At 38.7% G+C, this 11,594-nt stretch overlaps 1 protein-coding gene across 3 annotated transcripts in view; it reads left to right on the top strand.

The window, feature by feature from the left end:
• LOC134548098 (taperin-like) overlaps positions 1 to 11,594 on the top strand; it is a 51,547-nt gene that overhangs the window by 36,723 nt on the left and 3,230 nt on the right. For 2 of the 3 annotated variants that reach the window (XR_010079700.1, XM_063392469.1), the window contains one exon: positions 11,402 to 11,466. Coding sequence is in view for 1 of the 3 variants with exons in the window: in XM_063392469.1 (XP_063248539.1) it covers positions 11,402 to 11,466 (65 nt within the window). In the remaining 2 variants the exon portion in view is untranslated. Of the gene's footprint in view, positions 1 to 11,401; positions 11,467 to 11,594 lie in introns of those variants that run through there. The other variant, XR_010079702.1, reaches the window with a different exon arrangement.

Below are 11,594 nucleotides of genomic sequence, written 5' to 3'. Positions count from 1 at the left end.
GTGATGTCAGTGACATTCAAGTAAAGTGCATTCCTATAAAACAGGGTAGAATAGCACTAGATAGTTCCTCATGTGATGTGTTAGGGATTAATATATTTTTCTTTACATCTTGGCTCTGGCTTTTCTCTAACTTTTAGCTCATGATTTTTACCTTCCACTATTCAGGAAGTAGGTTAAGTTTAGAGGGGTTATGCATCTTGTGACACAGTTTATAGGGGCTTTTTATTTTCAACGTGTGCAGGAGGATCAAGATCACAATGTATGTCCGAGTCTTCCATTATTATGGTGAAAGCCCTTGAAAGTTTCCTTGAATATTTGGCTGTTTTCGAGAGCTGGTCGAGAGAAAATTCCTTGATACGAATCCGCAGTCTGTAGACTGGTCTCCAGTATTTTGGAATGCAAGTTAAGTAGTTGCCACTAGATGACAGTATAATCTACTGATACGGTACCTAAATCAGCATTTCAATACATTATAATATTGAACTTGTTCTTCACACGAGCAGTTTATTAGACTTTTTTCACTGGATCCAGTCTGAACCCACTGGAATTCAGAAAAATGTGAAATTATCTTCTTTTTTGTCCTAAATGCAATTAGCTGGAAGGGCAAAAGTATTATCCACGAGTCCTGGGCAAGGGCTAGAGGACAAGACTTGCAAGAAAATGACATTCTTAATTACTTAGATGTAATTAATTTCTGAACCTCTCCCTGAGCTCCTGTTAATACTGCCTGGCATCTCTAGTAGTTATTTTCACTGTGTGTTGTCCTCCTGGCTTGATGGCTTTCCCAGATATCACTCTCTGAAGGAGAGGAAGAAGTGGCGAATCAGGTCCCTTTTAACCAGCTGCAGTACAGATAAGATTCCCTCCAATGAAACATTGGCAAAATGATGTAAAAAGAGACTGAAACTATACTGCTGTTTTTAACTTAATCTGAGTCATGAGTATGTTCTCTCTTGTTCTTATTTAATGACTTATGTCTTGAAGAGTTAAAGAAAAAGTGTTTCATGTGAAGTTGGACTTCTTGGATAAACAGAAGCAATTATTGTCCTTGTATTTACCTTGTTTGTATCTCTGCCTGGTGCTCTGCAAGAATATTGGAGAATATAAAAAAACCAGATAATTCAAGAAATCTTTTGTGCACTCTTTTAATATGTATGTTCACCTTTCTCAGCTGCAGCTTTGAAATTGCATTGTTTTTTCCAAAACATATTGAGCTGAGACTTAATTCAGTGAATATGAGTTTGCTTGTGTGACAGAAGCAGCCTTGCTGTTACAGATGTGGTTGGGACAGTCACCTGTGGGTTAGTTTGCCTCCTGCTACATGACTTTTACAGAAAGCATTACTTCAAAACCAATGGACTTTTATAGTTTACTTAATTACTGCATCTTTGTATGTAGCTGAGATTTGTTTCTGCACTGCTCAGCACTGTGAAAAAATGAAGTGCTCTGTCACAAGAGTCAGCTGTCACGCAGGTTTTCACTGTATCATAAAAGCAACAAAGAATGCAGCCACCTAAACACTACAAAATAAACCCAAGATTTTTTTCCACTTTATAATTTCAGGTTTGTTCAGGAATTGTGCAAAAAAGAGCAGTGAATAGCTGAGAAGTGTCACATGCAAATCCTCTAACGGGGATGAGAGTTAGCAGTACAATGAGACAGACTAGGCAGTCTTCAGGAAGAGCTTCCATTTCCTAACATGATCTTTTGGAAGTCTACCTTTGCCTTCCAAAGGTCACCTTTAAAATTTGCCATATGATGTGATACTGCTAACGGCAGCTTCCTCTAAGACCATTTCCAGAATTAAAGTCCTAGCCTAGCAATGACACAGAACACTGACACCAGCGCTCACCACTAAATAAGAACTTGTGAGAGTCAAATGTTCTTAGCCTAATAGTCACATGGATTTCTTTCTCCTTGTACTATTGTCCTGGAAGAAGTCATGGCTCTAAAGACATCAATGCTACAAATGTATTTAATTAGAATGACAGGAAATAATCAATATGCGTCTATCAAGCGGAGTGGAAATGGGCAAGATTAAGCAGGGGTGAGAGCACACCTACTGACTGTTTATATAGTCTGCTTGCTTTATGCTGGGGACCTGTATTTGGCTGAACTGAGAGATCCTTCAGATAAATCACTTGAAATAAAAGTGATCAGAAGTATGCAGCAGTGCTTCAGAGTCTGTGTCAGAGATGATGCAACAGTAATTTTTTACCTCTTGCCTTCCTGCTAATTCTGTCTTCAACAAGAACCTGTTAATGTGGACAGCCACTGTAGCCTGCGTTCTGCTGTTTATGTACTGATTTTGAACTGGGTTCAGCAGGAGAGATTTGGAAAATGTCTTGTAGCATATCTGTATGTGCAGAATGGGGCTGCGGGAGGAGTGCTCTGTGTGTTCTTATGCTTAAAATCAAGTTACTGTTACTAAAAGAACTTTGATGATGCATGAGACAGAGGGAGTGAAATGCAGGTCTGCACTTTAAATTTTCTTTCAGAATGGAAAAAAATGAAGGGTCTGTATTTCTCCTTTCACTTTTCTCAGGTTCTTGTCTTCTGTGGAGATGCCACAAGCAATTTTGTGTGCCATGTTTGCAAGTGGCTGAATCAGGGCAGTGATAACTTCTGTAGCATCATGTGCACAGACTCTGCCTCACCCTGGGTGCCTAAACAATACTTAGAAGAATATTTTTTTCTTGAAAAAATCTGGCAAAAATTTCTGGCTTAAAACATATAGTGACTGCAGCAAAAGGAAAGCATTTTTAAGCCAGAAGGCCACACACAGCAGTGGCAGGAAGGAGTGGGCCTCAGTCTCTGAAGGTCTACTTGTCACAGTGCTGGGCTTTTCTTCTGTGTGAACTGCAGCAAAATACCATTGATCAGGCAGAAGAAAGATGTTGGCTTCACTAGAAGAGGGGTCTGAGCATTGCTTGTGCTTTCTGGAATGCCAAGGATTTTTTAACTCTCAGAAAGGACTAGTATTCAGTAAGTAGCAGTGGGGACTTAGGGCAAGAACTGAGGCAAGAATTAGTAAATGGTGTGATATGATTCACACATCATATCCCCTTGTGCATTCATGGGGAGACCAGAAGTGCTGGTATTATTTATTTTCATGAACAGTGGCTTTCTTGATAGCACTCCTGTAGGTGTTTCACATACCTGTCCTCCCAACTCACCTGCTATTCCTGCAGGCAAATGCGACAAGTGGAGCTTCATCACAAGAAAAGTGAAGGGTGAGAGCAGGATGGGAATTAGGCTAGCAGAATGTTTTACCCATCTTCAAGCATGTTTGCTTTCATGTGTGCATGCCACCCAGCCTATTGAAGCCATCTACCCAGCTCCGGTGCATGTATCTATGGAGCATTTTCCTCAGCTTCAACTTTAACCTACACACTAAAGTCTGAGAGAAAATGTAAGCTCTCATGCCCAGTGATGTTTTTGGGGATGTTAGAAGCTGGACGAGAACACAATCACTTGGCCTTGACAAGCCAAGTGTGCAGGTGGATTGGAAGTAATTGAATATCCCATAATGCTGGGTGTCACATCCCATTTTCTTGGTGAATTCAAAAGTGTAGTTACACACTACTCTGGCTCATGTTGATAGGCACATAAACTTCATTTTAAGAAAACACTTGAAGAAAAAGTTTGTTTTATTGAGAAGCTGTACTGTATGTTGGTGCCTGTTGGTACCTGTAATGTAATGTTATGGATCAGAATTAGAAATCCAACAGATTAAGAAGCACCTTCCACTTTCACTGCCTCTGGATTGAGCTGACAAGGCAGAAGTAATTCTTCTTGAGACAAGCAAGCAAAAATCAGACAAAGGAAGGAGACACCCCAAATTAAAAAAACGAAGAGAGACAATAAAATGTAGATGGCCCAGGTTCTCAAAGCACCAAAATCTCCTGTTTTTAGGGGTTCCCTTGGAGTTCTGCCTTTGTAGATAGCACATGTTGCCTGAAGTGCTTGGCTTTTCTGTCCTTTTTACATGGTGCATATCTTTATATTTAGGTAGGGGGACAAAGACAGATTTTTATTAACTAGAAATATTTTCTAGCTTTGCTTTACCTTCAGTTGCATACATGTAAATCCTTATACTGGAAGGGGGGTGAGGGGAATGTCCCACTACTTCCAGTTGTCCATCTTGTTAACCTTGAACTTACTCTTGCAGCTAATTGAACCAAAATACCAAATGTTGGCATGCAGAAGAAAACATGACACCTTCCAAAGCCTATTAAGTATGGACTGAATGTTGTCTGCTTTTAAGTGGATGTGTAACTCATCTTTATGTGCTTCTTGTTGAGGAGACTGGAGACTGTCTTATGCATTCCTCATTCTGAAGCACAGAGGTGCCAAACTGCATTTATCTTGACCATATTGCTCTGAGACTTCTGCACTTAGAGTCCAAGCCCTACTGGATCAACCAAATGCATGTGGGCTGTAAACCTTGGAATCAAAACCCACACACAACCTCATGGGAAAGGGCCCAAGATCTCCCTGTTTCTGACATGTCATGAGAAGAAAGGTACAAGCTAGAGCACTGCAGATGAATGAGAAGCCACAAGGTGTTATTGCTGGTTAGTGTAATAGGAGCAACTGGGGATGGCAGAGATTGCTGTGGGAAGTGAGAATGTCCCTAGTTTCAGATTCTAAAAACCCCATAACACAGCATTGCTGTTTCAGTAATGCTTCCCTGCATTAATAATTTCTTTTTTATAGCCAAAGTCCTCACTTCCCCCGCTACCATCCCCACCCCAAATATTCCCTGGAGAATTATCTAATCTAGCTTTAAATAACTGAAGTAAGAGCAATATCATCATTTACCTTTGGAGATGAATATTTGGCCTAATAATAATAATAATAATAATAATAATTGTGAGAATTCTGTAGAGTTTGGTTCGTGATGATGTTTGACTGAATTTTACAATTCTGTTTATATGGGGTTGTCCATAGATTAAAGCATTAACTGTTTCCTTGATGTTCAAATACACCAATTCAGGTGCCTTGCAGTTTATTTCTAATGGGAGTTTAGGTGCTTAAATAGCTGTAATAACCTGTCCCTATATGTATTCTCACAGCTAACAAGCCCTTCTTCCACTACCCCGCCCTGGTACAATATTGTGTGGCATTATCCTACTTGCTCAATGGCCTCAGTCTTTTTTTTTTTTTGGCAGATGACCTATGGCAGCATAGATAATCCCTACTATTTATGTCCAGGTAGAGCATGAGTGCAAAAGAGGGAGAGACTTTTAATTTTTTTTTATTTTGTATGTCTGTTGTTTTCTTTGAGGCTGAACAGGCAGAAGTTAGACTCATGTTCTGTATTATGGTGGTAAAACACTCGTGGCTGGGCCTCCTGGTCAGACCTTTTGTTCTTCAGAAGTGGTGCTAAGTGGACAACCCCTTCACTCTGTGGTAGTGGTGCTTGCTTTAAGCAGTGATGCCACACTTTTTTGGACAATGGTCCACTGTGAATTGTAAAATAGCACACAGATTCACCTGCATTTCTTGCAGGTAAGTGTCTGTACACAGGCTTTTCACTGAAAATACCAACTTGCTGATACAATCCCATTGGCTGGCTAAACATCAGCTATCATAATCTTTCTTCTCAGTCTGCAGTTGAGGAATCAAAACAGCCAGAATTACAGGCAGAATTTTTCTGGTTTAAAACCGAAAGAGATTGGGTTTTCTCCTTTACTAAGGCAAAAATTCACTCTTAATACAAATAGTATTTTCTTTCATCTCAGTAAGCAAGACTTGGGATGTTTAGAAGGTCAAGCTCTGTTACTGATTTTAGTAAAAGGCTTACTTAGGTAGCAGGGGTAGCACAAGTTGCCTGTAACCCTTAGCTGCAGTTCTTTAGGAGTTTCAGGACACAGTTCATGAAAAAGTAGAGTCTTCTGTTTGAGTCCAAACTGAAGAAACAGATGAGTTTTGGACAAGGGCCAGTGTTTTCAGAATTGTTGATCAAAGATAAGTTTTATCACAGTTGGTCTTTAAAAAATACTGACATCTCAGACAAAAAAAATGAGCTAAACCAGATGGAATGTGAGCCCTTACAATTTAAGCTGATCTGGCTTTTTCTTTCTTCTTCCCCCTTTTTTTTTCTTTTTGCCCTGTGATCACAAATATAAAAAGATGGAGGTAATACAGGTGTAAAATTTATTATAACTACCAAACTCTTGAGGGTCTTTAGAGAGCAAAGTACATACAAAACCTGCATTTGACCTTAACCATTACTTGTTCCTGTGTGTGGTGGTTGGGAATGATTGAGTCATTTTTAATGTACTGGAAGCTGGGGTCATGCTCCACTTCTCCTAAAACTCTTTAAAGGACAAGCTGCTATAATTACTATAATAAATGTTGTAACCTATAGAAAAGTGCAACCCACAGCAGACATGCTGCTCGTAAAAACACCCAAGTTCTACCCTGGGCATGCGTTCTGGATTGTCACTGGCTGAAACAACATAGTGTGTTTGGCAGCTATTAGGAGAGCAAAAAGAATATGTAGGAAAAAGTAGACATTGCTGTTAACTAAATCAGGCTTTTGGCCCAGTCAATTTCTTTTTCCATTTATATTGAGGACATAGAATCACATATTAGAGCCATGTACAGATTTAGGTTAGAAGGGACCTCTGGAGGATTTTTGGTCCAACCCTCTGGTCCATGCAGACCAAACTTCCAAGTAAGATCAAGCTGCTCAGAGCTTTTCCAGTCATGTTTTGAATGTCTCTAAGGACAGACAGATTGCACAGTCTCTCTGTGCAGCCTGCTCCCATTCATAACCACTCTCTCTGTGGAACGTTTTCCCCTTATGTGCAATCAGAATTTTTGCAATCCTACTTAGCACTTTCTTCTTAAAGCCGTTTCTTGATTTTTGAAAAATGCAGTCAATTTCAGACTTCTCAAGCTACTGATCTTTTTATAAGAGGGATGTCATCTAACAAGGAGAGAAGCAGGATGCCAATTGACATATATAACCACTCACACAATCGGGGGTTTGAATTCTGTATAGCAAAAGCCCTGTGGAACACCCATTATGAATTCTGGTGAAAAATCTGTAACCCCAAATATATTAATAAAAGCAATCAGTAAACCAATTGCAAATAGCATACAACCTCAGAAAAAAAAATCTTGCTTCATAAGTGGAGAAGTTGTGAGAGAGAAAAGAAAAGGCCCCAGCACAGGAGTCTATTGTTTCTAGCCCATTCTGATTAGGAGTGAGCACACTGGAATCAAGGGGAGCCACATGCAAGTCCTAGAAGGAATAAATTTGACTCAAACAAAGGGCTTTATATTAAAAACTTTTGGATTTCTGCTTTTTAGTTGGTTATTTATTTGTGATTAAAACGTAACCCTTCAAAGAATCAACTCTTTCTTTAGTAATCGATTTCTGCAGTAGTCATGCTAGCCTACATTTCTTTTTGCTGTGACAGTTTCAGGAATATGTTGCTTGCACACTGGCACAAGGAAAAGAAGGAGTTCCTGGCAAATCAGTGGGAAATGAAGAGGTGGCAGCTTGCAAGAGAAATTGCACAAGGACAAAGTGATCTTTTAGATGGGTGACTGCAGAATAAAAGCTACATAGATGACATACTGAAAAAAAGTCAATGGATTTACTGTCAGAACCAACAGACATGGGAGTGTGAAAATTTTTCCATTTCTGTTTCATCTGGTAAAAAAAAAAATCTTTTTCCAGTGCAGGATATGTGAAACGTGATAAGAAAAATGAATTTGAAAAGTATTGTAAAATACGCAGACCTGACTAAGACTGTATTTTAAATCACCTATTTATTTCTACTATAACTAAACCCAAATTCTGATGTGCTTTTTTTTTTGAAATTCATTATGTCAACATAAGTAGGTGCAGCTTATAATCACTTGGATGGTTGTTATTTTTTAGCTGTTTAATTCATTGACTCACATCCGGCAATAATTCATGCAAAATGGGCTCTGAACTCCTTTCCAATATGCAGATTTGTGTGCAAATGAGCGTTACCTATGGTGTTCATACTGAAGCGTTTTTCTTTGATGTACATTTCTGACATTCTGAGATTGTAAAGAAGAAAATAACTTTAAAAATTTTAAGAAACCTTAATTGAAGTTAACATAAAAGAAGATACATGGTGTTAATTGGTCTGTTTCAGGCATAATTTGTGCCTTTGAGACCATGTCCCTTACCCCCCGCCAAAGTGTCAAGACTCACATCTTTAATTCAACAATCTTTGTATTAATTACCTCTGGATAAGGTAAGCTTTGATTGGGAGTCCTTTATTGTAAAATTACAGTACATTGCCTGCTTTAAGATAAATAAATTAGGGTTGAACTTGAAAAAAAATCTCCATCCAACTGTGAATGGGAAAGTGCATTTGAGTATCAAATGCTAGATGAAAGAATGCTTTTTATCAGAGTTCCTTAGTAGGGGAAAAGTGTTTTCTTTTAGTTCCTCTTTTTTCATTGTTTTTGCACATTGAAAAATTATAGCTTCAGATATTTGGGTCTTTGGCCTGCCAACACTTTCCTTCCAAAAGGTCCCTTTCTGCCTCATGGGATCTCAGCATTCTCCTCTGAGAAGAATTCCCAGTATTTGTTCCATTCATTTGCCACAGAATAATCAGTGAGCTACGGATGGCATTCCTTCCTCTGCTACTCACCATTCCCACTTCTTAATTGCATCTAGTTGACTGTCAGTTAAGGCCAAACCTGATTTTGCTTTTAGGTATGGAAGGATTGAAGGGGGCATTTCACCCCCTCCATGTCACCTGGATATGTTTTGGGGAGTAAGTGTTACAAGTTCTGAGCGGTACAAAAGCTGCCTCATGGACAAGAAAGCAATAGAGGCAGACTAAAGACAGCTTGTCTACCTGTCCCAGAGGAAGACTACCCATTCCTGGCTTTGCTTTAATGGAGCTGCAGAGCTGAATTTGGATGTTGGATGCTCTGCAGATGGTATGGTTTTTGTATGGATTATGCTGGCTGCAATATGATGCCCTCACATATGCTTTCAATGCAACTAAGTGGTTTGAACAGCTATTGTCAAATGTTGACAGAGTTTTAAAGCCCGTAGGCTCGGTTCTGACTTCAGAGATGCTGGTGTGACTCTTGAATCTGTAGGATGTGCTGTGTGCCTTGTGTACTTTTCAGGGTTAACGCACATTGTTCCACGAGTGTTTATCTGAGGGAAGCAGAGACTGAGAGCTGTAAAACTAGGTGTGCCTGTGTGAGAGTGTTAAGGACACTTATTCTAAAGCTTCAGAGCTGACACCTGAGTGATTTCAGCTCTACTGTCTCTCAATAAAGAGACACTAAATGCCCTTCAAAAGATTTGCAGCATATACATAGAAGACTTGAAGATACAGGTCCAGGTTTTGTTCTTCACATAATTTTGGGCATAGTCTTTCTCTTCCCTTCTGGGACACTTTGGTCAGTGCAGAGCTCCCACATTTGCCCAGTTAGCACAGAATGTGTGGCAGTGATAAAGGGATAACGGAGGTTTCATTTTTTGCCACCTGAGCTATCAACTGCCTCATTAAGCCAGGTTTTACCCCATTTTTGCAACTACAGTTTTGGCCCTTTATTTGCATTGAAATCAGCTGAAATGAAAGATACCCAGCAAGAAAAAGGCAGAAGAACTTTTGTTTTATTAAAAGCTCCTGAAATACTGAGACAGCAAGACACAGGACACCTATTCAACCCTCCCCTGCTCTGGGTGAGGAATTGTACCAACAATATGTTGAAGTCACTGTGAGTTCTTGACCCAAGAACTGGTTGTGTACTACTTTCTCATTGTACTAGGCCAGTGTGATTTTCATCCTGCAACGTTTTCCCATCCCCTAAAGGCAGACTTGTCAAGAAGCCTTTTGTCTGGCACAGTATTTTCAAATCCAAACTCTGATAATTATCTGTGGTTCTGCTGCTGACTTGAAAGGCAATTTCTAGGCATCGAATCCACACTCCCTTCAGTGCTAAAATTAAGATTAAGGGGCAGAAGCCTTTCTGTGACTGCTTCTCTCTCCAACACTTGACACCAAATGCACATGTGAGGCTGACCGTCAAAGATAAATGAGTTCAATAGAAAAGAGGAGACACATACTTGGATCTCAGTGAAATTCAGTACAAATCAGTAGAAAGTGCAACACAAAGGCTTTGCATGGAGGCCTGCTAATCAGAAGAGGTGAGTATTTTAGCATATTTAAATGAGGAAAGGGCATGCACTAATCAAACAACATATTCCAGAAGTACTGAAAGAGCAAGGGAAAGAATGCTGCTTAAAACTTTTCAGCATGGATGAAGGATTTTTAAAATACAATTAAATATGATGATCTAGGTTTATAGGAAGATAATGAGGTAAGTAACAAATATGTCAAAACTAAACTATCAAATACTGTAATTATATTTGGTACAGATTAGTTGCTGAAAAAGTTTCCCCATTACTGCACTATGTCTGTCAGAAAAGCATATCCAAATAATGATGGGTTTTCTTTTGATTTGCTTTATTTAGCAAAAGGTGCTATGTGGTAACTTTCCAATAGCTTTCATGGGATGAATAAGAATTACATCATGAGCCTGCTAGGATTCTTTATTATAAATCGGAGTGAAACACACATAAGTGACAAAAATAATTTTTTACATGTGAGATTTTAAAAGCTTTCACATCATCTAAGTAGATTGTTTTGAAAGTACCTTTATTTAGTTCACTTACAGGCTTTGTCTTTCTTCTACTATTGTCTTTCTTCTACAACCTGGATTGCTGTCACATTCATTGACATTTCTCCTTCACAGCAGCAATATTTTTTGTTAATCAGTCAGGAAAGAGAATTAGTTTTCATCAACATTTAAAAGGGATATTTTCTCAAAACCTCCCAGGGAAAAAATACCTTTTACTGAGAATTATACAAAATGTACATGCTTCCTAGGCCAATAGATCATTGCCATATGAGTATAACAAAGGTTATTTAGCAGTCATGGATTTTCTCTGGGAATATATCCTTCACAGAAGCAGTTCTCTAAGGAGATGAGCTTATTTTAAGCTGATATTCATTAGAAAGCTGCTAAGCCGCTAGAGACATTCTGGATACAAAATAGGATATCTGGCTTATATTTTCTTTTGCAGGTAATAAGAGTTAATATCTGTAATCATGATCAGAATCTTTGATTTATTACTCTGATAGATTATATTGTGTCATATGATATTCTGAGATGTTTTTCTCTATTTCTTTAAAGGAATATTTTAATGGATTTTAAGCACATGCGAGCGTGAGACTTACAGCTTCAAGACTGGTGTCTTCCTCCATTTATGGAAATAATGTCTCCTGGTTATTACCTGTATTTGCTGTAGTTGCTTGTCAAGGGCTTGAATTATCTGTTTTAAAGACAAAATTTATATTTTTATTGTCTTCAGGAGAAACAGGACGAAGGCTGCATACCTCAGCATGTTACAAGGTGGTTAGATATGATCTTTTGAAGGTAAGAAGGGGTATATAGTTCATCTGTTTCTGGATATTTTGGTGAAATATGAATCTTCCTTGAGGTACAAACAGCTGAAGAAAAAAATAAGCGTTAGACAGAAGAAATACATGATGTATGTATTAAAA

Source organism: Prinia subflava, chromosome 3 (assembly GCF_021018805.1).
Source record: "Prinia subflava isolate CZ2003 ecotype Zambia chromosome 3, Cam_Psub_1.2, whole genome shotgun sequence".
In the NCBI taxonomy this organism is placed as follows: Eukaryota; Metazoa; Chordata; class Aves; order Passeriformes; family Cisticolidae; genus Prinia; species Prinia subflava.
Note: the sequence above shows the minus strand (reverse complement) of the source record. Positions and strands in the feature narration are given on the sequence as shown.